Source organism: Phaethon aethereus, assembly GCF_964289735.1.
Source record: "Phaethon aethereus genome assembly, chromosome: 2".
Lineage (NCBI taxonomy): Eukaryota > Metazoa > Chordata > Aves > Phaethontiformes > Phaethontidae > Phaethon > Phaethon aethereus.
The window spans coordinates 26,015,596-26,041,668 of NC_138582.1; the positions used below are offsets into that span (position 1 = coordinate 26,015,596).

At 42.2% G+C, this 26,073-nt stretch overlaps 1 protein-coding gene across 1 annotated transcript in view; it reads right to left on the bottom strand.

Annotated features, from left to right (window-relative positions):
* Nucleotides 1–848: 848 nt before the first annotated feature.
* The window catches only part of CPQ (carboxypeptidase Q), a gene marked incomplete at its 3' end in the record, with an annotated part of 150,580 nt that continues 125,355 nt past the window's right edge, over nt 849–26,073 (bottom strand). The window contains exon 7 of the mRNA XM_082014824.1: nt 849–1,009. Within this exon, the coding sequence (XP_081870950.1) occupies nt 849–1,009 (161 nt within the window). The remainder of the gene's footprint in view (nt 1,010–26,073) is intronic.

Consider the following 26,073-nt stretch of genomic DNA (forward strand, 5'->3'; position numbering starts at 1 on the left):
GGCAGGTAGTGAAGGTCACAAATCACAGCTGTGATGCCATTTCTGAAACATCATGGCATTTCAGAGAAAAGCTGCTGTACGAAATTCTCTGCATGTCACTGTGGCGAGTCTCCCATCAGAAAGAAAAGGACACGCACAGCTTTCCATGGGGAGGTGCCTGAAGAAACACAGGAGATCTGGGAGTTCTGTGGTTGGCTTCCTATCCTCTGTGTCCTGGTTTATCTGAGTCTCGCATGAAGCAACCTTTAGTACAATTTAGCAGCGGGAGCTGAATAAACTATTTTAGCATTTTGACCCTTATCTGATCATTTAACCGTATACTAACGTTAAAAGAGCCAAGATTCATTTGTCCTATTAACCTGAAAACTGTATAGAAACTACAGTATTATCTTAAGAGAGTAAAAAGAAAGGGCTGTTTTATTAATAGTACACCAGTCTAATGCATAGAGTGAAAGACAGAAAACAAACCCATGAACACATACACTAACTCAATACTAACTCAATAAAGTATTCTGATGCAACAAGTTTATTTGGTATATTTTTCCTGCTGCACAGGATCACTTTGCATACAAATGGTTATTACATCATAGTCAAAGAGGCATCATACCTTCATCAGAAATTTAAAAAATATCTAAAAGAAGAAATATCAAGTGAAAATCACAAATGGAAGATAACAAAACACCAAAAAGAAACAGGAGTGTGTAAAAGAGCATGTGCTTTGAGGAAAATAGACATAATAATGCATAAAATCAGGGTGAAAAACAGAACTTCCCACAGCTGTAGACCACATGCATTAGTGGACTCACAATCTTTACTGAAGAATACAAATCATCTTTCTTGCTGTTTTATTACCTTGGCAACATCTCCTCCATGTCAGCAATTACATAGGAGACAACAGTCCAAACGGCAGCACAGAGGTTCATCTGGTTTGGATCCTGAACTGTCATTGTGTCCCCTTGAGAATGATGAAACCAGAAGTATTTACTGAGGTCATCACGCAAGCTGGCACCTACAGAGGAAAATGGGCAATATTCCATTGTAAGAACACAAGTATTTAAAGACGAATATAAACTTGAATCCATTCCTGGCTGTTTACGATTAAATCCACATGCAACTGTATAAAGTTCCAAATAATAATTGCACAGAGCCGTGGCATGTGCACTTTGCACGTTTTAGGTTAATGGACCTGAGTGAGCCCGAGACTGCAAAAATTCACACCGGGAAAAAGCCAACCTTCCCCTGGGAAACTCGTTTCTTCAGCAACAGTATATATCCGTTTTCCTCTAAGACTACCAAAGTCCAAGCAGGAAAATTCCTAAAGTAACCCCACACGTGGTGGCACTTCCTCCATTCTTCATCCCACTGCTCTGATGATGAGTTACGAGTGAGTTATGAATCCTCTCCTTGCTGTTATTTGTGATGGGGAGCGCTTTGGAATTTGTTTCTGCTTTTGAGCCTCTGTTCATCACAAGGATGTGCTGTGTCAGAGCAGTTTTCCAGGTAACCTGGGGTAATCCAGGTAGCCCGGGACTACATTACCCTTGCAGTCAGGAGTCCTCATCAGCTGGGGCAGAAGCAAGTTGGGTGAAACCACAGTTCTTCTCATTCAGAAACAACTGATGGGAGCTAATTGCCCTCTGGGGGCACACAGGCAGGGAAAGGACTACTCTTCCCCAAGCCAGGTGGGCTCAGGGAGCACAAATAATGCTGGTGAGGCATCACCCAAGGCCCCAAGGCAGGCTAAAGCCAAGAGGAGCAGGAGAAGCTCCCGCCCCATCGGACACTGCAGCAGAGATGCCGGTGGGGAGTTTTCAACCTGGCCATTCTCTGCCTGGTCCAGTCCCTGCTGACCCTGTCTGACCTCCTGTTCCCTTGCAATTTCTTCTCTCCCAGTTCATTATCTCTGCCTCTTCTTCCCTGGTTTTATCAGCCTCCATCTGCTTTGTTTTAATCTCAACAACCCTTCCATTATTAATGGAATTCCATCCCAAATTTTGAAAATAAGTAAATGTGATATTTTCCCCCACCACACTGATTCACTGCTTGCAATTCCTTTGCAATTCCGTTGATTCCCTTGGCTTGCCTGCTGATCAGGGCTAGGAGGTGCACATTTCCCAGGGTAGGACCCACCTAGCACAACAGGACCCCCTCCTTGCTTGGTCATCAAACCCAGAGAACAAGCACTGATGTGAATTCATGAGTAAGAGGTATGGGCCCCAGGCAGAAACACAGACTGAGGCTACTTCTACCATGCCAAGTAAGCCAGAAAAAAACCAGGATTGTTTGATTATAAGATGAAGTAAATAAATTATTCATATATTTATTTACACGCAGTGGAAATCAGTATCAGATGATGAGGGCTTTGATAAACTCATGTGTGCTCTTAAGACTTACTGTTATGATTTTTCGTGGTTTCTCTGAGATGCCTAAAGGCTTTGAAGAGAATGAAAGCAAAATTTCTCACAGTGCAACCGTACATTCTTATAATACATATCTTTTGATCACTCATATAGCCATTCAAGGACTGAGTCCAGCTCTCACAGTGGTTGACAGGCATAATTTCTATTGCTGTAATGGGAACTGACTTGGACTGCTTGTTTCACTGTTATTTTAGAAAGAAGGAAAAGAAAGATAATGCATTTTATAATTCCATCCAAGATGAAGATCCCTTCATAAGAGAGATGATACGCAGAAAGACCAAATGCTGTAGCATATGGTTATACAGTATTGTGTTTGATTCTATTTTAAGAGGCTCTTCTTTCTCTTAAGAGACTTGTTTGCTACTGACTTGTCCCACAAGTCCCACAGAAGTCACTGGGTAAGTTACAGGTGCTGAATTACGTTTCAGTAATTTTAGCATTGAATTTATATCAACTCATATTCATTCTTAAGATTTCACTCTAAATTCTTTTAAATATATACAACCATAAAAGGGTTGAACTATGATAAATTCTTTAACTATTGGACTTCTGCACTACAGACACATTACAAGTTAATCCACTGAGGCAAACCCATTACAAGTTTTGAACACTTTCATAAGGCTCAAGACAAAAATTGTTTGCCTGGAATTTGTCATAAACATTTCACTAATCACAGTAACTATGGATTTACAGAGTAGCATTTTATCTCTGTGAATGGAACAAGGATAAACATCCTTTGCTTTGTAATGTTTAACTTCCTGAAGTGCTGAAACAGATTTGTTTCTCTAAATTGATTTTAAAAATCAGAAAATTATCTGACTTTGGCATCAAGAAATTTCTGTGCAAAAAACATTGGAATGTGTGAGTAGAGAGAATACTGAAGGGTTACTAAACAGGCTGTGCTGTCTCCTTCATGTCTTGGCCTAGCATTGAAGTCAGTGACCTGTAAACATCTTGTGAGACTGAGGAAAAGACCCTAAGAAAGCAGTGTTATCCTACGTAATTAGAAACAAAAGCAAAAATCCATGTTCTTGGCTTCGAGCACAAGAACAGCTTACAGCCGAGGGCCCCACGCAAGCCTCTAGACATGAAACACTCTGGGGCACAGATATGACTGCAAGCAACTTTCATGTCTCTTGCTCCGAACTTGAGACTCCTCCATGTTGATGTTAGCTGCCCAGAGATATTCATGGCTTCCAGAGGTCACCAGGCTGCAGCAAGACACTGACTAGCACCCTTTCGCCAGCAAATGCATCCAGGACTGAGACCAACCCCTGCAGAAGACCATGAAGAGGGAAGTTCTGTGGGGCTCCGCAGACTGAAGTCATGTTGGGTTACTTAAATAAAGTCCATGGGATCCTACAGCCCCTCTTCTAAAAAACTAACAGCAGAAGCAATGCTGTGAGCACAAACAGCCGTCCTACAGAAGGCAGGGGCAGGGAGAAAAGAACTTTGCATAATGCTTCAAAGAGTGAGGTTTTGAAGTACATGAGCTGGCTGACCAACCTTGATAGTTGCTGTAGTATTAACCCTTCTCAAACAAAATGTACCTGGAAGCCAAACATGCCACTTCCAGAAGCTTGAAAGAAACTGGAAAAATTCACCTAGACACAAGTTTTAAAACTCCAGTTGCTAACCATTTTGTTCTTTTCACCTAAAATTGATCTAAGGGGGTTTTTTTTGTTGTTGTTATTATGTAACATTTCCCTCAGGAACAACAGCCAGTAACAAATGGAGGTTTATTTTTGCCAGCTACATAAGCCAAAAGTCACGTAAAACAGATGAGTATCCATGTCTCGTAGACCTGCTATAAATTATTCACTCGTCTCCATGCTAGCCACCTAGAAAGGGGAGAGTACATAGCCTTACAAGAGTCTGAAAGGTCTAATAAACTACTTAAAAATCCTCAGATGGGAGGTGTTATGTAGGTATGTATTACATATTTAATTCTGATTTCTAGGTGGAACCAATCAACAGAAAAACAAGCGACAGGCTGGGTGCTCCACTGCCACATTTTATGTGCTTTGCTGCTTTCCTGTGTTCGCAGAGCAAGAACACCCATAAAGAAAAAAGGGATGTTTGCCAAACAACCCTCTTTAATTGTCCTTTTTCAGTCTGTTCACATTTACAGTGATGCGAATCACATGAGGAATGCTGCTGGCCGATAAGGAATTCAGTGAGAAACTGCTTCTAGCTGGATGTAGTAGATGTTGTGGCACAGTTACAGGGAATGTTACAAACCACTGCCAAAAATGCTGCACTTATTATTTGAATGCATCAAAAGTACTGGAAATTAAAACCTGAAAATAGTTAATAATTTACAGCTTCGGTAAGATAATACACAGATAATTCATCATTCCATTGCAAAGTGGCAGGAAACCCTCTTGAGTACAATGGTCCAGTTCAGTTAGCTAACATCAGCTATTTAGTGCCACTTGATCCTCCAGGTGCCTGGTGGGATCCCTTGGCATGGGTCTGATGGAGGGGCCAGAGAAGATACATCTCATGCCCAGAGCAGCTGCTGGGGCCAAGCAGTCCACTGTTCGGTAGCACGATGTGTGTGTTTTGGGAACTTAAAGTAGGGTTCTCCTTGTCACAGCAAGGCACCACCTCAGAATCATAGAATCTTTGGGTTGGAACGGACTTTTAAAGGTCATCTAGCCAACCTGTACTTGACCTTACTTGCCATTTGTGGGAAATAGCTAAAGTAGTTATGTTTTATTCTTTTCCCTAATTTAGTAGCATTACTCTCAGCAATGGTTAATATATCCAAGGCAGAGACAAGATGAATGCAAATGTGTTTAGGAAGTTACCTGCTGTATAATAATATGAAAACAGCTTACAAGCAATTCAGAGAATCATAGAATCACAGAACAGTTTGGGTTGGAAGGGACCTCTAAAGGTCATCCAGTCCAACCCTCCTGCAGTGAGCAGGGACATCTTCAACTAGATCAGGTTGCTCAGAGCCCCGTCCAACCTGACCTCGACCTTACTTGCCTTTTGTGGGAAATAGTTGCATAAGTAGGGTCAGAGACAAACACTCAGTAATGCTTCTAACTTCTCAGGTTAGGCTTTCTGGTTTCTTTGTTGTGGAGGCTGTGGGTTTTTATTTTGTTTTGGTTTCTGCTTTTGACTCCTTCTGAGATTGTTTCCTTATACTTGACCTATTAGTGAGCCTGCACGCTGAGCAGGCTGCAGATGAAACCGATTTTGTCCTCACGTTATAGAGCAGGGCAGCACTTGCCAAACAGATCAACTTACTCCACAAACGTGACAATTTTAAAAATATGCACAACCAGCAGACGCTCTTTTGTGACCAAATGACTTGAAAACCCAAATTGCACTGCGGCGCTGTTGTCATCTGAGCTGACAAAATCATTAATCACATGGGTACCCTTAGTACAGCAGGTAGGTGTCTGGTGATCAAATCCAGCTCCTAGGAAACATATTGATCCTAGGTATTGCAGGTCTGCTACACACAATTCAAATATAAATACTATTTACCCTTTCTCCCTTCCCCAAGTGCTGTACCTTCTTTTAAGACTTGCTGTCTTCCAAGCTTTGCCAGCAAGAGCAAGTGTTTCTTCATGAATTGATTCATTCACTGTCATGCAGTTTTGAGAAAATAATGCAATGGTATAAAACTGCACCAAAGCAGTCCATTGCTATTTGTTTTTTAAAGTGAATTACAGTCGCTGTTACCAGTAGCAACAACTGTTGTCTGTCAACCTTTTGCTGCTACCATTGCCAACCCTGCCACCCTCTCTGTTTGTCCTGTTTGTGACTTGCCCGAGGCACTGTCACAAACATGCCATCAGGACCTTGTTTCCTAGGCCCAGATGGTGGCTACCTCATGGAGCAGGACTAAGATACACCACCTCCTGTGCCACTGCACCAGGGGCACCATGTCCAGAAATGGTATCTCTCCATCTGCCCATCTGGAGCTCCTTACTGGAGTCATGCACAGGGATGCTAAGATGATTAAGGGACCAGAGCATCTTTCATATGAAGAAAGGCTGAGAGAGCTGGGTCTGTTCAGCCTGGAAAAGAGAAGGCTCAGGAGATGTCTTATCCATGTGTATAAATACCAGATGGGAGGGAATGAAGAAGAGAGAGCCAGGCTCTCCCCTGTAGCGTCGACTGACAGGACAAGAGACAGTTACTATGAAACAAAACCCATGAAATTCCATCTGAACACCAGAAAACACTTTTTTATTGAGAGGGTGGTCAAACACTGGCACAGGTTGCCCAGAGAGGTTGTGGAGTCTCCATCCATGGAGGTATTCAAAACCTGACTGGGCATGGTCCTGGGCAACCTGCTGCAGCTGACCCTACTTGAGCAGGGGGCTTGGACAAGAGGATCTCAAGAGGTGCCTGCCAATCTCAACCCTTCTGTGGGAGTCTCTAACCCATGGTGCCATTTCCTTGGCTCATTCAGACATCTCTTATAACTGACACTCCATAAATAAATTCTTCAAATCAAGCTCATTCACGCCTTGAACTCATTTCATGAGTCTCTGCATAACCAGCTATTCCATACATGGTTTGATGCACTGCGTAAGGCAGGTAAAAGCAGTTGATTTGGTAACTGATACAGACAACGTATTTTCAGTAATCAGCTGTGTAAGAGTATCATGATGAAAATCCACACACGCATGTTGAAGAATTCTGAAAAACAATCAATCCCTTCCAGCTTCTAATCTCAGCACGAAATGCACAATGTGAATATTAATCAGCTGATGACGAGAATATTTACCTGCCTTACAACATGTCCACATTAAACACCAATTCTTAACACATTAATAAACTGCCTGCCACATTTTTTTCTTGCCAACTTAAGAAGATGCAATGTTGCTACTGAGGTAGAAGGATGAACGAACCACAAAATGAATGATGAGTGTGTCAGTGATGACCACTATTTCTTGTCAATCACTGTCAGGCACTACTGCCTTCATATGCACTGCTGTGATAAGTCATCATTAGATTAAACTCTATTGCCAGTATTTAAGCATTAAAATTATTGTCATATGTGGAAACAACTGGAAAATTACTTATCGATTATCAGAATGATTACAAAGGCAGTTTCATATAGTAACATATAGTAACTTCTAAGTATTTTTTCAGTGTAAACCATTTTGCACTACGTTTTTCCCTACATTTTCTCTTTTCTCTTTTATACCTCAAATAGCATTTAATTGCCAAAGGAAGCCAAATATGAGTCTTGAAGTCAGTATATGTTTGCTGTACAGCCCTATCAATGGCTTCCCAGTTGTCTTTGCTTTCAAGTAAACTTTGCAACACAACTATTTAATGAAAATTTCAAATACAATGGGAAATTCCCCCCTGTTTGTGTAACCTCTCTTGGGTGTGCTGGGTCTTCAGTATTACAGTTAGATCTTTGGGATACTGACCTCTACATGTACATTGCCGTATATAGTGAAGTTAATATGCTAATGAATTACAATAATGTATAACTTTTTTAGGTTTCATTTTACAGTAGTCCCTAGAGATGCTGACGGAATTGCCACTCCACTATTTTACACAGTATATATCTCTCCAAATAAAAAAAGACTCCAGCTCAGCAGAACATACAAGCTAAACAGACAAGAGAGACTGCAGGATGAGAGAGGCATGCAGAGATGAAATGGCACATTCATTTTCTCACAGCAGCTGAGACAGGAATAGATGCCAAACATCTGAGCTTAGGCCAGTGCCCTGTTGAGCAAGCTGTACTCCCTCCTAACAGCGAAGCTGGAAATGCCTTAACAAGTGATATTTTGCTCAATGTTTCCAAAAGTTTACGAAGCTAAAAGAAAGGCTTTGCAAGATAACTTACACGTGTATCTCTTGTATCTTCCAAGTGCCTATGTGTTTGAGCTTCATGTCTCTGTCAAGACAAATCTGCATACTATCAAAGGTACTGCTTGTAGTAAGATATCAACACAAACACCTGATCTGAAAACTTATTTTTATTTCTGCAGTCATTTCCCTGCCTACAGAAGAGAGATTCCCTTTTTTCCCCATCTATTAAAGATTGGTTTTGTTTCCTGCTTTTTCCTTAAGACACAAGAAAAAATCCTTTACTTCATTATCGAGTTTATTCCAACCTCAGACTTTCTAATGCCAATGACACTATTCAGTAACGTACTAAGAACCTACAATGCCTTGGAAATAAAGCAAGCCCCGATGAAATATATATGTCCTTTTCCTTTACACTGAAGTACTTGGAATTAGGAAAGAAAGAGGCATCACAACCATCACAAGTTAAAAACTGCTATGTACCAAGAAAGCATAAAATACCGAAGACAAGAAGCATTCTCCTCCTCAAACCAGAGTGCTAACTCAGCTTTGTGCTGCTATAAAACAGGGGTGTGGGGATACACATATGGCCATACAGTAACAGAATCAATAGCCTCTCAGTCCTCATAGCCGGAGCATTGCGTCCCTGGGCATTTTAAAAGGTCAGAACTGCAGGGCAGAGGTGGGGAGATGCATGATTTTTCCTTCAAAGGACATGTGTCAAAGAGCTGCCAAAGGAAAAGAAACAGATAAAAGATATGACCAGAAATATAATTTAATTCTATTTTTTATTTTCATTTTGTGTCTTTTTAAAACGCAGCAAAGTCACAAATCTTAAATGGTCAGGCAGTAAGCCTGCTGCAATGGTAGTTCTGTTTGGGATGGGTTGGGTGGAAGGCTCCCCCCATGCCACAGCATCCTCGGTGCTGCAAGCCCCATGGAGCACTTGGCTGCTTGCACGAGGTGTTGCACAGATGTTTTGTGAGCTGCCCTCGCTTAATTGCAGTCTTCAGAACTATTACTGCAATGAAAACCCAATTATTGCAGACATGCATTGCATGTATTTTGGTGCATATATTAACCTCTTCTTTCGTGGGATAACCTGTACTTGATAGCTGGCTTTAATGCCAATTATTTCATTATCCATTTTTCCAGTAAGCGGAGGCAATGGGGAATGCCAATGCTGTTTAGTGGGGTGCTGACAGCATTAGTTCTCCTGTCATTTATTCTCAAATGAAGAAATTACAGGCTAAGTTGCTTGAGTTTCATGGCTGCAGACACTGAAATAGTTTCCAGTACAGAGCTTATAAATAACATCAGAAGCCCTGCTGTTTCACCTCCTGAGTCATTCTCTCAAAAGTCTTTAAAATTCATGATTCAAACAACAAGGCAAAGGGAAAGCTTTCAGTCAGTTGTTTCAGTGGCTAATTAAATGTGACTACAGTGTAAGGGAGACAATATAAAGTGTGCATTATTTCTTGTTTTGCTTAATGCATTTGAGAATTAATCCTCTGGATACACTAAACAGACTAAATTACAGCTCAGGATTATCACAGTTACTTTTGCAAGGCATTAACCTTTCACTCATTGTGGCAGAGGACCAGTGACAGCTGGGGATTCAATCTAAACTTGCATAAAATCCTGTGAAATGAAGTCTCAGGGAAGGAAGTTGTTCTACTCCATAGAGCACAGGTTGACTAGACTCTAAAATAATAGCCTAAACAGCCCTTGACTGGAAAAAAACCCAAAACCAACAAACAGTTGAAGCTTCAACAGTAAAAGGCACTGGAAGCTCTTCCTCCACTCATCCACCCTCCGTCTTAAATCAGGAAGGCTCTATTTTTTGAAAAAAGAAAACAAAATGGTAAGTCTTCCTAGCTGGGTATTGAACAGCCAAGCACTGCCCAAACATGTCCCCACACTTGCAGGCTGGCTAGCTCTGATGGAGAGGCCCTCCACAGGCATGCTAATCCCATTTTGGAACCTATTTACACCTCTGCCTGCTACAGCTCCCTGAGAAAACAGGCTGTGTGCCTGAGCATTTCATGTGGGCACACTACGGTTCTTGCTTCGTGAACTGCAGAAGTAGCGCCCTGCCTTTCTTTCTTCACGTTCTCCATACCATTGATGGTTTAACATATTTTTATCACACCGTACTTCAGCAGCTTCCTCCCAAGCTGAAAAGCCCTCCTCATACGGAAACCATTTACTACCCCGGAGGAGGCAGGCTGCTCGTGACTCTTCCCTTTTCTAATTCTCTTTCACCATTCCTGAGACAAGAAGCCCAAACTGCCCACAAATGCCAGCGTGTGAATGGACTCATGATGTCACTGCAGTGTACCACAACACATTACCTAAGGATGTTTTCTGTTCCTTCTCTCTTCCTTTCCCAGCAGTACAAAACTGTTTTTTACCATCCCTGGTTTCTGAGTTGACCATTTCAGACAATTATCCACAGTGATTCCTAGATCCTTCTTCTGGAAAATAACTCATCTGGCTCCTGTTGTCATGTATGCATAGCACATATACTGCATTACTCTGCATGACAACGAAATGTCGCTGGCTGTTGTATTACTTAGGCATTTTCTACTGAGATTACTGTTGCATTTTCACAGTCAGCATCAATTTTGATATGAAATATTTGAAGTAGTCATCAGCAAACTTTGCCGACTTGTTATTCACTCCCTTTGCAGCTAACACTGAATTTGATGAACATCCAAAGTCCCCCCTAAAAGGTGGCTGGGCAGCCTAATAAAGCCTTTCTCCATTATGAAGACTGATTATTTCTAACTTCTTTTAATCAGGTATTGCTCTGCAAGAGGAAAATACCACTTATCTCACAGTAGCTTATTTCTCTAAAGGCCTTTGATCCAGGAGCTTTCGAAGACTCAACTGTACTTTGCTGACCAGATCCAACTACAAAAACAGTTACAAACTCCTCTGAGAAAGCCCTGCTAGATTGGTGAGGCATGACTGAGTTCTTCAAAAGCTTCACGGACTCTTCCATTACTTTTGTGTTTTCTGTCTTTGCAGCCCTTCTCTTGGCTCTGTGACCACCCTGGTTCAGTGATTCACAGATCCCTACTTAGGGCATTTCAATTTAGAAGGGTTATATACCTGTATTAGATGTCTGTATATATGTATATATTTTGATACAGTTTATTTCATTTGTGCTTTCTCTAAAATGAGGTAGATGGCTACATATATTATGTGGAGACTATTTAACAAAGTTGATAGTTTTAAAATTGTTTGTTGCATTTCTAAATCCTTTACATTTTGCATTCACTTTTAAACACAGTGTAAGAGGGATGAAAGTCACTGTAAAATTGAATATTTCTCTAATTTAAAATTCTTTTTCATGTTTTTTTATGCCTCAGCTCAGCAAAGCAGTTAAAGTTTGAGCATGTGATTTATTTTCATGCCATTAAATTTTAAATGTCACACACGAGGGTCAAATGAAGTACTTTATAAGACTGGGACCCATGTAAACCATCTCTCCTAACCAAATCCATTTCTGTATGACTCTATACTCTTTGTATAACTGCACCATGTAGCTGATGTTATAAACTTGCTTAGAAACCTGAAGTATTCACAGAATCACAGAATCACAGAATCACTAGGTTGGAAAAGACCTTCAAGATCATCAAGTCCAACCATTAATCCAGTGCCACCATGTTCCCTAAACCATGTCCTGAAGCGCCACATCCACACGTTTTTTGAACACTTCCAGGGATGGCGACTCCACCACCACCCTGGGCAGCCTGTTCCAATGCCTGACCACCCTCTCAGTGAAGAAATTTTTCCTAATATCCAATCTAAACCTCCCCTGGCGCAACTTGAGGCCATTTCCTCTCATCCTATCACTAGTTACTTGGGAGAAGAGACCAACACCCTCATCGCCACAACCCCCTTTCAGGTAGTTGGAGAGAGCAATAAGGTCTCCCCTCAGCCTCCTCTTCTCCAGACTAAACAACCCCAGTTCCCTCAGCCGCTCCTCATAAGACTTGTGCTCCAGACCCCTCACCAGCTTTGTTGCCCTTCTCTGGACACGCTCCAGCACCTCAACATCCTTCTTGTAGTGAGGGGCCCAAAACTGAACACAGGATTCAAGGTGTGGCCTCACCAGTGCCCAGTACAGGAGCACAATCACTTCCCTACTCCTGCTGGCCACACTATTCCTGATACAGGCCAGGACGCTGTTGGCCTTCTTGGCCACCTGGGCACACTGCCGGCTCATATTCAGCCGGCTGTCAACCAGCACCCCCAGGTCCCTTTCCGCCGGGCTGCTCTCCAGCCACTCCTCCCCAAGCCTGTAGCATTGCATGGGGTTGTTGTGGCCAAAGTGCAGGACCCTGCACTTGGCCTTATTAAACCTCATACAGTTGGCCTCTGCCCATCGATCCAGCCTGTCCAGATCCCTCTGCAGAGCCCTCCTACCCTCCAGCAGATCAACACTCCCACTCAGCTTGGTGTCATCTGCAAACTTACTGAGGGAGCACTCAATTCCCTCATCCAGATCATCTATAAAGATATTGAACAAGACTGGTCCCAGAACCGAGCCCTGGGGAACACCACTCGTGACCGGCCGCCAGCCGGATTTAACGCCATTCACCACAACTCTCTGGGCTCGGCCATCCAGCCAGTTCCTCACCCAGCGAAGAGTAAACCCGTCTAAGCCACGAGCCGCCAGTTTCTCCAGGAGAATGCTGTGGGAGACGCTGTCAAAGGCTTTACTAAAGTCCAGGTAGACAACGTCCACTGCCTTTCCCTCATCCACTAGGCGGGTCACCTGGTCATAGAAGGAGATCAGGTTGGTCAAGCAGGACCTGCCTTTCATGAACCCATGCTGGCTGGGCCTGATCCTTTGGCTGTTCTGCAGATGCCCTGTGAGCACTCTCAAAACCAACCGCTCCATAATCTTCCCTGGAACAGAGGTCAGGCTGACAGGCCTGTAGTTCCCAGGATCCTCCTTCCGGCCTTTCTTGTAGACGGGCGTCACATTGGCAAGACTCCAGTCTTCTGGGACCTCCCCTGTTAACCAGGACTGCTGATAAACGATGGAGAGTGGCTTGGCAAGCTCCTCCGCCAGCTCTCTCAGTACTCTCGGGTGGATCCCATCAGGCTCCATGGACTTGTGGGTGTCCAGGTGGCTTAGCATGTCCTTGACTGCTTCCTCCTGGATTATGAGGAGTACATTGTGCTCTCCATCCCCGTCTTCCAGCTCAGGGGGCTGAATATCCTGTGGATACCTGGAGTGGCTATTAAAGACTGAGGCGAAGAAGGCATTAAGTACCTCAGCCTTGTCCTCAACCTTGGAGACAATGTTCCCCGCCATATCCAGTAGGGGATGGAGATTCTCCTTGCCTCTCTTTTTGTTGTTAATATATTTGTAAAAACATTTTTTATTATCCTTTACGACTGTGGCCAGACTGAGCTCTACCTGGGCTTTTGCCTTTCTAATTTTGTCCCTGCTTGACCTAACGAGATCCTTGTACTCTTCATGAGTTGCCTTCCCCTTCTTCCAGAGGTGATAAACTCTCCTCTTTTCCCTGAGTCCCAGCAAAATCTCCCTGTTCAGCCAGGCCGGTCGCCTTCCCCGCCAGCTCTTCTTACGGCACATGGGGACCGCCTGCTCCTGTGCCTTTAAGATTTCCTTCTTGAAGACTGTCCAGCCTTCCTGGACCCCTTTGTCCTTCAGGACTGTCTCCCAAGGGACTCTCTCAACCAGTGACCTGAACAGGCCAAAGTCTGCCCTCCGGAAGAAGTGCTTTCTTCACCATCCTCCGCTAGCCAAAGGGCTTCCTCCTAACACCCAGCAGTAGACACTTGTTCTACCCTGTGCCGACACCTTCCAAAAATTTGGTGGAAACAGGCACGCCCTGGACCATTTGAAGGTCAGATGTGGGGAGAGAGAACTGAGAGAATGACTCACATATGGGGGTTCTGAGCAGCACTTCTGACTGCAGTAACTGTTTGCATTCACTTACATTTCAATCAGTTCAAGAAGCTTCCAGGTATTTTACAATCAGTGGAGCTATTCCCTAAGCCAAACTCGCAATCCAATTTAATGCAAGCCTTTAGGTCTGCTTTCCCAGAGAGCGCTGGGGATGGAGAGGAAACGTGCAGCTTTTCCTTGAAATTCCCTTCAGGGTATAACCTCCCCTCCCAGATACGGTCACAATTGGATGTTTAATCACAAAGTTCCTGTAGGGCCCTCCCCAGTAGGTAGTTGACTCCTAGAAATACCAGTAGTCATAGGACCAGACTAAGCAGAGCTCCCTTCTGCCCAGATGGTCAACAAAGCCTGTTAATGACCATCCTGGTACTTAACTAGTTATGAAAAACACAAATTGTAAACCTTCTGTAAGGAAAACACACCTAAGCAAACTACAACTCTGTTACGTTTTATATCACATGAACAGCAACTGTGCGTTTATACAACCACACCAACAGGATGAACAATGGGTTTTACTGTCACACCCCATTGAGATCATCAAACTCTTCAAGGTCATGGTGGATTTGAGATGTAGGGCCATTAGACAAGGCTGGAAGAATACTATGACTACGATACAAAAATATCCTTCAAAATATCTGTTGTTACTCTGATTAATGCATACTTGAGTTTTAAAACAATTTAAGTTATTTCCTAATAAATGTTAGATGCTCCAGATATTGGTGATGAAATACCTCTTTCATTTGATCTACAAATCAGTGTATATTTAGCTAGTTCATTATTAATAGAAAAACAGAGAGGTACTTGAAACAAAGTTCAGATCTGATCTTATCGCAAGGTTCAGGGCTGTTCAGATCTGGGAGATTTGAGCCATTTCTGAAACAAAGCTGTAGTAATCCTTCCCATTCTGGCCTACAGATCACATTGTCCCACAGGCTGTGAACACAAAGTAGCAGGAAGGAAAATAAGCAATTCTAATGATTCAATGTCTTTAAGCAACAAATTGCATATTTTTGTCAGCAAAAGTGCAAAAAAACAACATACTTTAACAAAAAAAGAAGAATTAAGGTACGATGACACCTGCTGCAACACTGTTGTCTGCAATCTCAAAACCTTTCTCTGTTTTCATGTTTCAAGGCCCCATTTGGAAAAGAAAAGGAGAAAATCAAGGGAGGGAGGGAAGGACAGAAATTCCTTGCACCGGCTCTGACTCTGCAGTGTATCATAAATGTATGTGGGCTCTGGCTAATCCACAGAGCAGAACTCATTCTAGAAGACAACAGAGTAAATAAAGCAATGTCCTTAAATAGCATGATTCTTCCAACTTCTAAATTTGAGTTGCTGTGATAGTTATTTTGCCACTGCGCAAACACAGCGACTGACTTGTCAAAATGGAAATATATTAGAAGTGAAATAGAAGTCATACAAGCTTTGAAAGAACACTAAAAGAAGCTGACAATTAATTTTAAGTTGAAAGGTTAACCTGCTTGCTTTCAGCGACAGAGCCTCAGTCATACCAGTAAGTGGAAACAGCATTTGCCTTAAAGACAGGCTTTCTGCATTCTCTGTATTACTATGCAAAGAACATGCTGTTTCCTTATTAATTTGAGGTGGGGGTCTTTTGTTTTAATTCAAATTAAATCTATGTGGGTGAAGGCCCCATTTTAAAAAATAAAATCAAAGACTGGCTGAGTGAAACTTTACAGAAGCAGAACAAGGCACCAGCGTGTCCAGCTGCCCCGAATGCCAAGCTGTGAGTGTAGCTTTGAAAATATTCTTCCGGATGCCATCTGACTATCTCAATTACACTCACATTATTGCACAAATCAAGAATCAATACATATTTTTCACCATATGGGAATAAAAATTTACAAGGCCCCATTTTAAATTATATGCTCGTGATGCTCAGTGCAGCTTTTGCAGAAATTTCATGAGCAGCTCTGAATGGCACAATGTTTTACAAATGATGCAACAAATGCAGATAATTTGATAACAGTGACCAGAGTCTAGACAATACAGAGTAAACAAACCTCTTTTAGTTTAAACACTCCCTACCATCCCTCTGATATATTGTGACCATGCTAAAACTTAGAGCAGTGTTTACGGCTGTATAAATCAAAGCCATTTTGATTTGGATGTAGTCAAAGAAATCGAGCGCAAACACCCTCTTGCAAAGCTGTTCATGGTGTTACATGTGAACACCACCTATAGCTAATGCAAAGGGTGAAAAGAGACAGTGATGACAACTGTTAGCAGACAAGAGATGTGATCTACGCAAGATTATTACTAAATTATTATAATTATTTTAATAGAAAGAAGCTAGAATTTAATACATTTCTTCAAAACATCTTAATCTCTGCATTGCTACACTTGCCTTTCCCCAAATGCAAGTTTTCAAAAACAGAATCCAATCTGACCGGCACTTAGGGCATTAAACCCAGATTAGACAGATTTAGATCTCTATCCTCACTAACCCCCCTTTCTTTTGATTACTGTACTAATAGCCACTTCTTAAATAAATTTAAATGTTTCTTATTTTATTCTATGTTCATCATTAAGAGAAGTCTGAGAATATAGATGAACCTGACAGTCTATCAAAAAGTTCAAAATACTCAGGTTTTATTGAAAAGAGTAGATACGACAATTGGTTCCTTTCAAATACATAAATTGAAGACTTTTTTTTACACAGCAAGCACATACATACACATACACACATACACACATACACACATATACATATACATATGTATTCAGGGGAAGTTTAGATCGGATATTAGGAAAACCTTCTTCACCAAGAAGGTGGTCACGCATTGGAACAGGCTGCCCAGGGAGGTGGTGGAGTCGCCATCTCTGGAGGTGTTCAAAAAACATGTGGATGTGGCACTTCAGGACATGGTTTAGGGAACATGGTGGCACTGGATTAATGGTTGGACTTGATGATCTTGAAGGTCTTTTCCAACCTAGTGATTCTGTGATTCTGTGATATACATATACATATACATATACATATACCAACTCACATATAATTTAAACCTTTCAGGAGCCAAATGTGCACTTGCTAAATAGAATGGCATGCTGCAAAATTAAAAGGACTGCAGTAAGTACTCAGTCAAACTGGAATTAAAGGTCTTACCTAAAAATAACATCTGAATGAAAAATTTTTACACTCTGGCAAATATTTATTTTACTTTTACATCCTCACTTTGCTTTTACATCTTCACTTTAAAACTCGCAGGCATTTGAAAGTAAAGAGGTTGATTCTTCTCTCTTTGAGATCCATCATTGCAAAATAGTCTTGCATGATTATTGGTTGAATAGTTTTCATTTCCCACTCCTACAAGACTGACAAAGAAGAAAAAACGGCAGGTCTTATTACTCCTGGGTAGCCCAACCTCAGATATAGCTAGTATCAGGTTCCTCAGAAGAGGTGGAAAAAAAGCACCACCTTTTCAGAAATGCAGCCATTGAAATCAGAATGCATTGAGTGAAGAAGGGAAAACTTTCTACTGTCACATATTCTTTTTGGGGTCAAAAAATAGACAAGTGAGATTTTAAATAAGTAACTCATTCCAGATAAGTACAGTCAAATCATTCCCAGTCTGACAGACTGACATCACATCCCACCACTGCTAGCAGGGTCCACAGCTACGACTCCAAGGGTGGCTGTGGGTTTGGGAAAGCACGATGTAGCAGAGGAGGGAATAATAATTACTTCAATAATTAGATTCTGCCTTGTGCTGCCTATCGAAAGCCCAAAGCTTATCTGGAATTAGAAGAGGCACCCAGAGTGCCTTTACAGCCATCTATTTTAGCGAATGGAGCAGCCAAATATCCTCCTGAAACAGTGAAAGAGCAATCACACTTTCTCCTGCCTCCCTGAATTTAAAATGCACTGCAAATCAGAAAGGAGAAGAGAATGACCGGAGAAAAGCAGCAAAAGCCATGTAATAACACTATCCACATCGGGGACACGTATTCAATACTGTCCTATTTTTTTGCTGCAGAAAGGATGCTCTACACCTAAAACGGGGAGGCAGATGTTTTTGCCCAGGTGAGCCGTAAGGAGGGCTGAGAGGGGCCCCCAAGCCGTAATTGGCACAGCTCCAGGAGGTGAAGCCAAGACACAGCCGGCTGGGAGGACCGGCACAAGACACGGGCGAAGCAGTGATCCTGCCTGTTTCACAGAGGCAGGAGCACTGGCTCGGCAGGCAGGAGCTTTCACGCCTGTTAAATTATTACAGGAGTGTTTCTTAGTGCTTTCTTAGCTCAGGCCCCGAGGACCATGCACAGCCCCTTCCCATTTGCTCTCTAATTAGAAACTTGAAGTCATTATTTGGGCCAAAGGATAGTGAAATGAAATTGTTACTGGGTTGAGTATACTGACTGTAAACATTTTTACAGACATCAAGAGAATATTCTCAAAAACACTGCACCATGTCTTGAAATCGGTTTACCATTAATAGATTTCCTGGCAGCTACTCATCTGACCGAAGGAAAGGAGCTGCATGGAAAAGAAGAAAGCAAGCAAATGACATTTTTAACTGTGTGATGATCCCTTCTTTCCCCCAAGCATCCTGAAATAAAAGACATAAATGCAGAGCACTCGGAGGCTTCAACAGCAACCAGTGCATGTGCTTTTAATTGTGACTGCACATTAACATCTGCCCTAAAATCCAGCCAGCAGGTTTTGGTGGACAAGAAAAGTACCCATTAGTAATTAGGAACTAAAAGGAAAGGCAGGCAGACTAATTAACTTTCCTCAATGCTTCCCATTTAGCACATCTGAGGGATTTAAAATTAAAGACAGGTATAGTTTGGGATGTTTTCCAGATTAAGATGTCTAAAAATTGTTGATTAGTTTTAGCTGCACAATGAAATCTGTTTCTTAGCTAGAAGTTAGAAGGGCAAAAATTGTTCAGGTCAAGAAAATAAGTTGCTGCAGCGGAGTGATGAAGCCCTGACGCATTCAGCCTGTGCTTCACACACTCCAGCACAGCGAGACCACGAGAGCTGCCCTGTCAGACCCAATCTCCTTCATACTGCTGGTGGTTACGAGCTACAGAGTAATGGTGGTTGGAGACCTAATAACAATTTTCAGGCTGGCAGTGACACTTCCGTGCAAACAGCTTAGGAACCTACCTTGCCCTTTTGCATGGGGAAAAAAAACGCTCCAAGAATTAACCTAGGCTTTGCCAAAACTTGGGACTTTAGCTATCAGTGGTCATCTTTTTCTGCAGCTTTCTGTGGACAGGCTGTGAACAGGGATGACAAAACAAGAATGCCCTATGGCTTGAAACTGGTATAAACTGTGTAGGTACAAACTGCAGCCTACAGGGTTTTTTTGCTGCAGAAAGGATGCTCTACACCTAAAATGGGGAGGCAGATGTTTTTGCCCAGCCCCTGTTTTTCCAGGGGCTGCTTTTAATGCAAGGGCCAGGGTCAGTCTGCGAGATGCACCAGTTAAAGCCTGAGTGCAAGAAAAACAACAATTGCCCAGCCTTCAGCAGTATTTTTCTAAAGACTTCTTATGATGACATCTGTATCATGTACACGGGGCCTTAATTCTGCTCTGAAATGTAGCTGAAAAGACATTTAACAACTTTTTTTTTAATTTCAAACCCTTTAAGCCTAGTTCAGAGTCTCTAAATGGGAAGCAAAGGGCTGCTGCTGCAACATCTCATCTGCTTGCAGACTCCGTTAGCATTTTTAAAGCACAGAACAGAACCAATATGCAAGGAGTCAATAATGATCATGGGTTTCATTACTATTTCCTGCTTATCTCTGGCCTAAATCTGGAAACCAACTAAAAGATGTTTTCGTTTGAGAGTAGCTAGCCTGCAAAGCTGAAAGCCTACAACTCCACACAGCTCTACCCCAGCCACTTCACCTTCCCTCTCCCCTTTCCCTTCCCATCTGCGTTACACTGCCTTTCAGCTCGGGCCAAGTGCTGCAGCGGGAAGCCGCAGACACCCAGCTGCAGGATGAGGAGCCTTGGATTTATGTTGTATGGAGACAAAGGCTCAAAGGAAAGACTGCATCATAATTTACATCTAACACTTCAAATAACATGCAGAACATTCCTGCATGTAAAAGGTCACTCACTGACTGTAAGGAGTACTGTCAGCCTCGTTACCCAGGTTATTTAGCACTATTTAGACTATATGTAGACTAGCACTACTTAGAACACAAAAAAAGCTGAACTGGGAAAAAAACCAAAGGCTCAGCCAGTCTGCTACCCTCTCTCTGGTAGCAGCCAATGTTGTGGGAAAGAATGGGAGAAACAGGGTCTCGTCCTTCAATATATCTGTCCAGGCATCAACAGTTTATGGACTTTCTGAATAGGAACTTGCATTCTTATTCAGAAAGTGTTGCACAGCTTTTGCTAGACCTTTCTCCCATGCAGTAGTCCATCCTTTTTTACATCTATGTTTGGTCCTGGTCTCCAAAACACCTTGTGGTGCTGATTTCCTCTATTCAATTATCCGTTGTCCAGGGAAGTATGTCCTTTTGTCTTAAGTTTGTTTTCTGGTTAACATTGATGCTGTGATCCTCTCATTATATTATAAAAGGTGAATTGTTATTCTCCATAACATAATAAAGCACTATCTATAACATAATATTGTAAAGGATAACTATTCGACTTTTCTGTGCTGTTCATATATGTCTCTCATGTACTTTTAATTTTTCTTTCCAGAGATGATGGTAGTTTTGTTAATGGCTTCCACCTTAAGTTTTAACAGGACAATCTGATAAAACCTGGAACTACCCTGGCTCATGTCTGCATCAAATTTCAGAGAGTAGCTTGTACAGTATAGGGTTTGGTTTGCTTTGATTAATCTAGTAATTTGTAACCCATATTATCTTGCTGCAGTAATATACAATGCAAAGAACCACAGTTTCACAGAATCCTTAAGACAGTCTGACAACTAAAGGCAGAGCTGGGAAAAGCTGGGCTTTTCATTTTGTAGCAAATGACACAATTCTGCTTTTTTCTTTTCCAAACTCAAATGAAAATAGAAGGCACCCCAAACTCACAACGTGAGATAAAACAGTAAAGCCAAAAACTCCAATCAAGCACATTTTCTTGACTTAATACATATGTGAAATAAACACCCTTAAAAATTAGTTTCTATCATTGCTCTAAATTTAACTAAATGTTTAGTCTTTGTGGAACTCACCATTCTGTTATTTTCTATTACAGTTTCATGAAAATAGATCTTGTTTATACAAATCAACATTTCTCAATATCTCTCTTTTCTTAAAGACTTAAAGAGCTAATCTACCTACAGAAACTACTCATGCAATGCATTCTAGCTTTGAAGCAACCACAAAACATACACCTAGGATCAACGCTTTTAATGCCAGTCACAAAAGCACTGATTTCTAGATGCTCCTGGAATACAGTATGATCCAGCACCTTAGTCCACGTCTTCACTATACATGGTGGTTCCCTTTTTGAGCTAACTTTCTGATCCCATAAAACATGTATAAAAGCTCAAAGTTATGTTAATCACTGAAGCCAGAAGAGACAAAGAAATTGATGTGTATTACAAGGTTGATCCAAAGGGAATGGATAGTGTACTTGGGGAGTAAAAAATGGAATGATGTACACAGTGGGGCACCACAGGGATCTGAGGCTATTTGATATTTTCATTATAGACCAAAGTGATGGACTAGTCTTCCTATGCTAAGAGGTGACACCCACCAGTGATGTATAGCAGGGACACTGAGGGCAAGATGAGAATTTGTTAAGTGATCTTCACAAACTGGAGACACTTGGAAAAAAAACAGGATGTTGATCAGCAGGGGCAAGTATAAACTACTATACCAAGAAAGGAAAAAATCAACCTCACATAAAAGCCTGCTGCAAGAGGAAAGAAATAACCATGTCTCTGGATTCATACTGGAAAGAAAAAAGAGCTAATGCACTCAAACTGCAGCAGGAAAGACAGATTAGATACTAGAAAAAAAACCCTAAGCCTGAAGAATAGCACTGGGACACACGGTCTGGTCTGTAATATTTCCATCATAGTGAGTCTTCAAGAACAGCAAAACAAACGTGAAAGAAATGACACAGCCATTGGCGAGACCATGCTGGAAAGGAGGATGTTGAGAGGCTCTCTAGAGAACTTCTTGCCATCTCTGTGGTTCTTTGAAATCTTGTCTGTTTGTATGCATTTCTGAAATAGCTCCTTAACAGACTACAGATCGTCTTTCTCTGGCGCTTGACTTGACCCATGAGTACAGCCAAGTTTGCCCTGTGAGCCAGAGGGAAACTCAGGATCACTATTCGAAGTGGACCTTGCATGCAGCATTAAACTAGAGATCAGACTTCTGGAGTAATCTCATTGCATTTTACAAACAGTCTAGAAATACAAACTTCACATAAGAAAAATGTTCCACTCCCAAATATTTCACACGAACGGCAATGGATGTATGTGTGGAAAATAGTGCTAGAACTCCTACCTCTAGAAGTTTCCCATTTAGGGAGTAAGGCATAAACATTTTTGAAAATCACTGCCGTGACCTCACTGGTGCCATGTTGGTTTTTGTTTCGTCATATTGGTCTGCTCAGAGATGGGCAACTGAACACTGAGCCTGCTCCCAGCATCTTCCACTGTGCTTTGGTTGTTGTTGCTGTGGGTTTGGATTTGGGGAGGGGGGGAAGCAGGCAGGCAATCCAGACACCCCTTCTTTAGGTAAAACCACTTTAGGATTCTTCACAATAACCTCTGTCCACAGATAATTTGATTTTTTCTGTCTCATATCTTTAATTTACTTTAGTAATTTGCTTCCAGTAGCTTCCAGCTGGTGAGGTGTTTGTACATTACACATCCTCGAGGGAATTCAGGATAGCTGTACAATACCAATACTCTAAACACTCATGTGTCTGCTCATAGGGATGGAGAATCTACCCTTTGAGAAACCAAGCTGCTCAACTTCTTTCCCCTCCACAATGCCACATTATCGGTTTTCAACTGCTTCCAATTTTAAAATCCATAAACATTTTCTAACACATGGATGATCCCAACGGACAACAGATGGGATAATCAAGCCACTGACAACAAACTTGCTCTCTTCTTAGTAGCAGATGAAGCTGTACATTTTTAGGAGTAATCCACAATCCCTCAGGAGTCTGGAGACCAGAGTCTGAACACCTCTGCTTAAAGCTACCTTTTTTTACTTTAGCTTTCTTTAAAAACAGCAGCAACAACTACAAAAATTCTGCTGTCCCAGAAGGTCATTGCTCAGGTTTAATACAGTTAATAGAACTGAACTGTTTTAAAATCCAGTTTAGCCAGCTAAGCAACAGGAAAAGTGCCCATTTGCTTTGGTGGATTTCCAAGCCCTACATGGTGATTGAGACAGCGCTCTGTCATGGGCACTGCAAACAGTCAAGAGTTGTGGACAGCCTGACCCTGACAGATAATAATTCTTAATTAGGTTTTCTGGCTCTTTGGATGGAGCATTTGAATAAATTGCTGCTTATGTTGAGGTGCATGCTTTGTCCTTGCAGACAAATTTGTTTACATGTCCCTAAAATACATTTGTAGGAAGCTCTTTCCACATACATTGCTATTTTCTTTACATGCATCCACAACATATGATCAGGTAAAGCTGCTCTTGGGCTAAATAAATGCAAGGTCTGATGATTCTGGCAGAAGATGGACCAGCTTAATTAGGAAGGTATTGAAGACTCCTTCCTCTTTATTGCACCTTACAGACAAAAAGTAACTCCTCAGCACCCCTCAGCACCCCTCAGGTAACTGCTATCATTAGGGAAACTAAGGAAGCATAAATTGTTCAGTGATGATGGCAGCTGATGTCAGAGCCAGAACAGTAACCCTGTACCTTCTCTCTTGCATTCCTATGCAGCCCATGGTCCTTTCCTGGGGATTTGCTTCTACAAAATATAAATCTATATTCAGTTTCTTTCACACTTAAGTGTTTTTCTGTGGCCTATTCCATGGCTGAATTGACTGGAATTATTGCATGAAAACACATATAATGCCACTGGAAGGAGAGATATCTAGGAAAAAAAATTGGTGCTCGATAAATTCTACTCTTCAGAAACTCAGCAGCACTGTGGAGCAGATCTATAGAATCAGTTTTGAAGACAAACAGTTAGAAGGGTTCCCATGCTGAAGTTCATAAATGTTAACGATGTCCTGGAGAGACTGCCACTGAAATAATTTTGAACTTTCTCCTTTGAGGAAGATGTCTCTATAAATGATTTCTGAACATTGTATTTGTTCAGCTAGGTCTACTATCAAAAGCATTCCTCAAAAGCCTCAGACATTTACACCTAAAATGTCACCTGCAAACGAAAGCGTGATGTGTTTGCTGCTTAAGGAAAGGATGAGTTTTCTGAGTAATACCTAAAGGTCTGTCACCAAAAAGCTTTCTGATCCTGGATCAATAACATACCTGGTTCAAACCTCCAATGTGTTTAAACTTTAAAGTAACTCTCAGGTCTCTGCCTGGCAGCAGAGTTGGGGGGTGTCGTGGTTTAGCCCCAGCCGGCAACTAAGCACCACGCAGCCGCTCACTCACTCCCCCTCCCCCAGTGGGACGGGGGAGAGAATTAGGAAAAAACTCGTGGGTTGAGATAAACACGGTTTAATAGGACAGAAAGAAAGAAGGAAACAACAATGATAATACCAACAAAGGAATGGACAAGAACAAGTGATGCCCAATACAGCAACTGCTCACCACCCAGCAATCGACAGCCCGTCCCCGAGCAGCGATTTCCCCGGCCAACTCCAGTTTATGTACTGGGCATGACGTCGGATGGTAGGGAATATCTCTTCGGCCAGTCTGGGTCAGCTGTCCCGGCTGTGTCCCCTCCCAGCTCCCCGTGCACCCCCAGCCTGCTCGCTGGCAGGCCAGCACAAGAAGCTGGACTGTCCTTGACTGCTCAGCAACAACCCAAAACATCAGCACATTATCAACAGTTTCTCATCCCAAATCCAAAACACAGTCTCACACTAGCTTCTGTGAAGAAAACCAGCTCTATCCTGGCTGAAACCAGGACAGGGAGAAGGGGGAACGTGTACTACTGATGGTAAAGGAAGATGAAATTAGGGATTCTTTAAGTAAATGGGGCAAATACAAATTAATGGTACTGGATGGGCTGCATGAGGGAGCTGGCCAGTGCCACTGAGAGGTTGCTTTCTATCATCTTGGAAAAGTTATGGCAGTCAGGGGAAGTCCCCAATGACGGAAAAAAGGCAAATGCTCTGCCCGTTGTAAAATAAAAAGAAGCACAGTCCAGAGAACTATAAGACAGACAAGCTAAACTCAGTCCCCAGGAAAATTATGGACTGGAGGGGTGGAATAAAAGAAAACTGACCAGACCACTGGGCTCAAAGGGTGGGCATCAACAGTTTGAGGTCTTAACTGGTGGCTGGTTATGAGTGGTGTGACCCTCAGGGGTCAATGTCATGCCAGTACCCTTTGCATCTTCAGCAATGACCCAGATAACAGGGATGGCCCACATCTTCATTAAATTTGTGGAAGGAGCAGTTGTGTAAGCTGAAAGGCAGAGCTACTGTTCAGAGAGCTCAAAATCCAGGAGTGGCCTCCCAAGGACCTCAGAAAGTTCAGCTGAGACAAAACCAAAGTCCTGTACTGGAACAGGACAACCCACTGCAACAGCAGGGGCTGGAGGTGCACTAGCAGGGTAGCAGCTCTGCAGAACAGGACCTGCAGGCCCTGCTGGACAAGAGGCACCAGTGAGACCTTGTGGCAATGAAGGTAAAGTATGAGCTACATTAGCAATAAGGTAGCCAACAAGTCCAAGGAAATTATTTTTTCTAAATATTGCATCTTCTTTTGGTACTCCAGTACACAAAAGGTGTGAACAAAGTGGACAGAGTATACTCATGCTAACGTAATCAC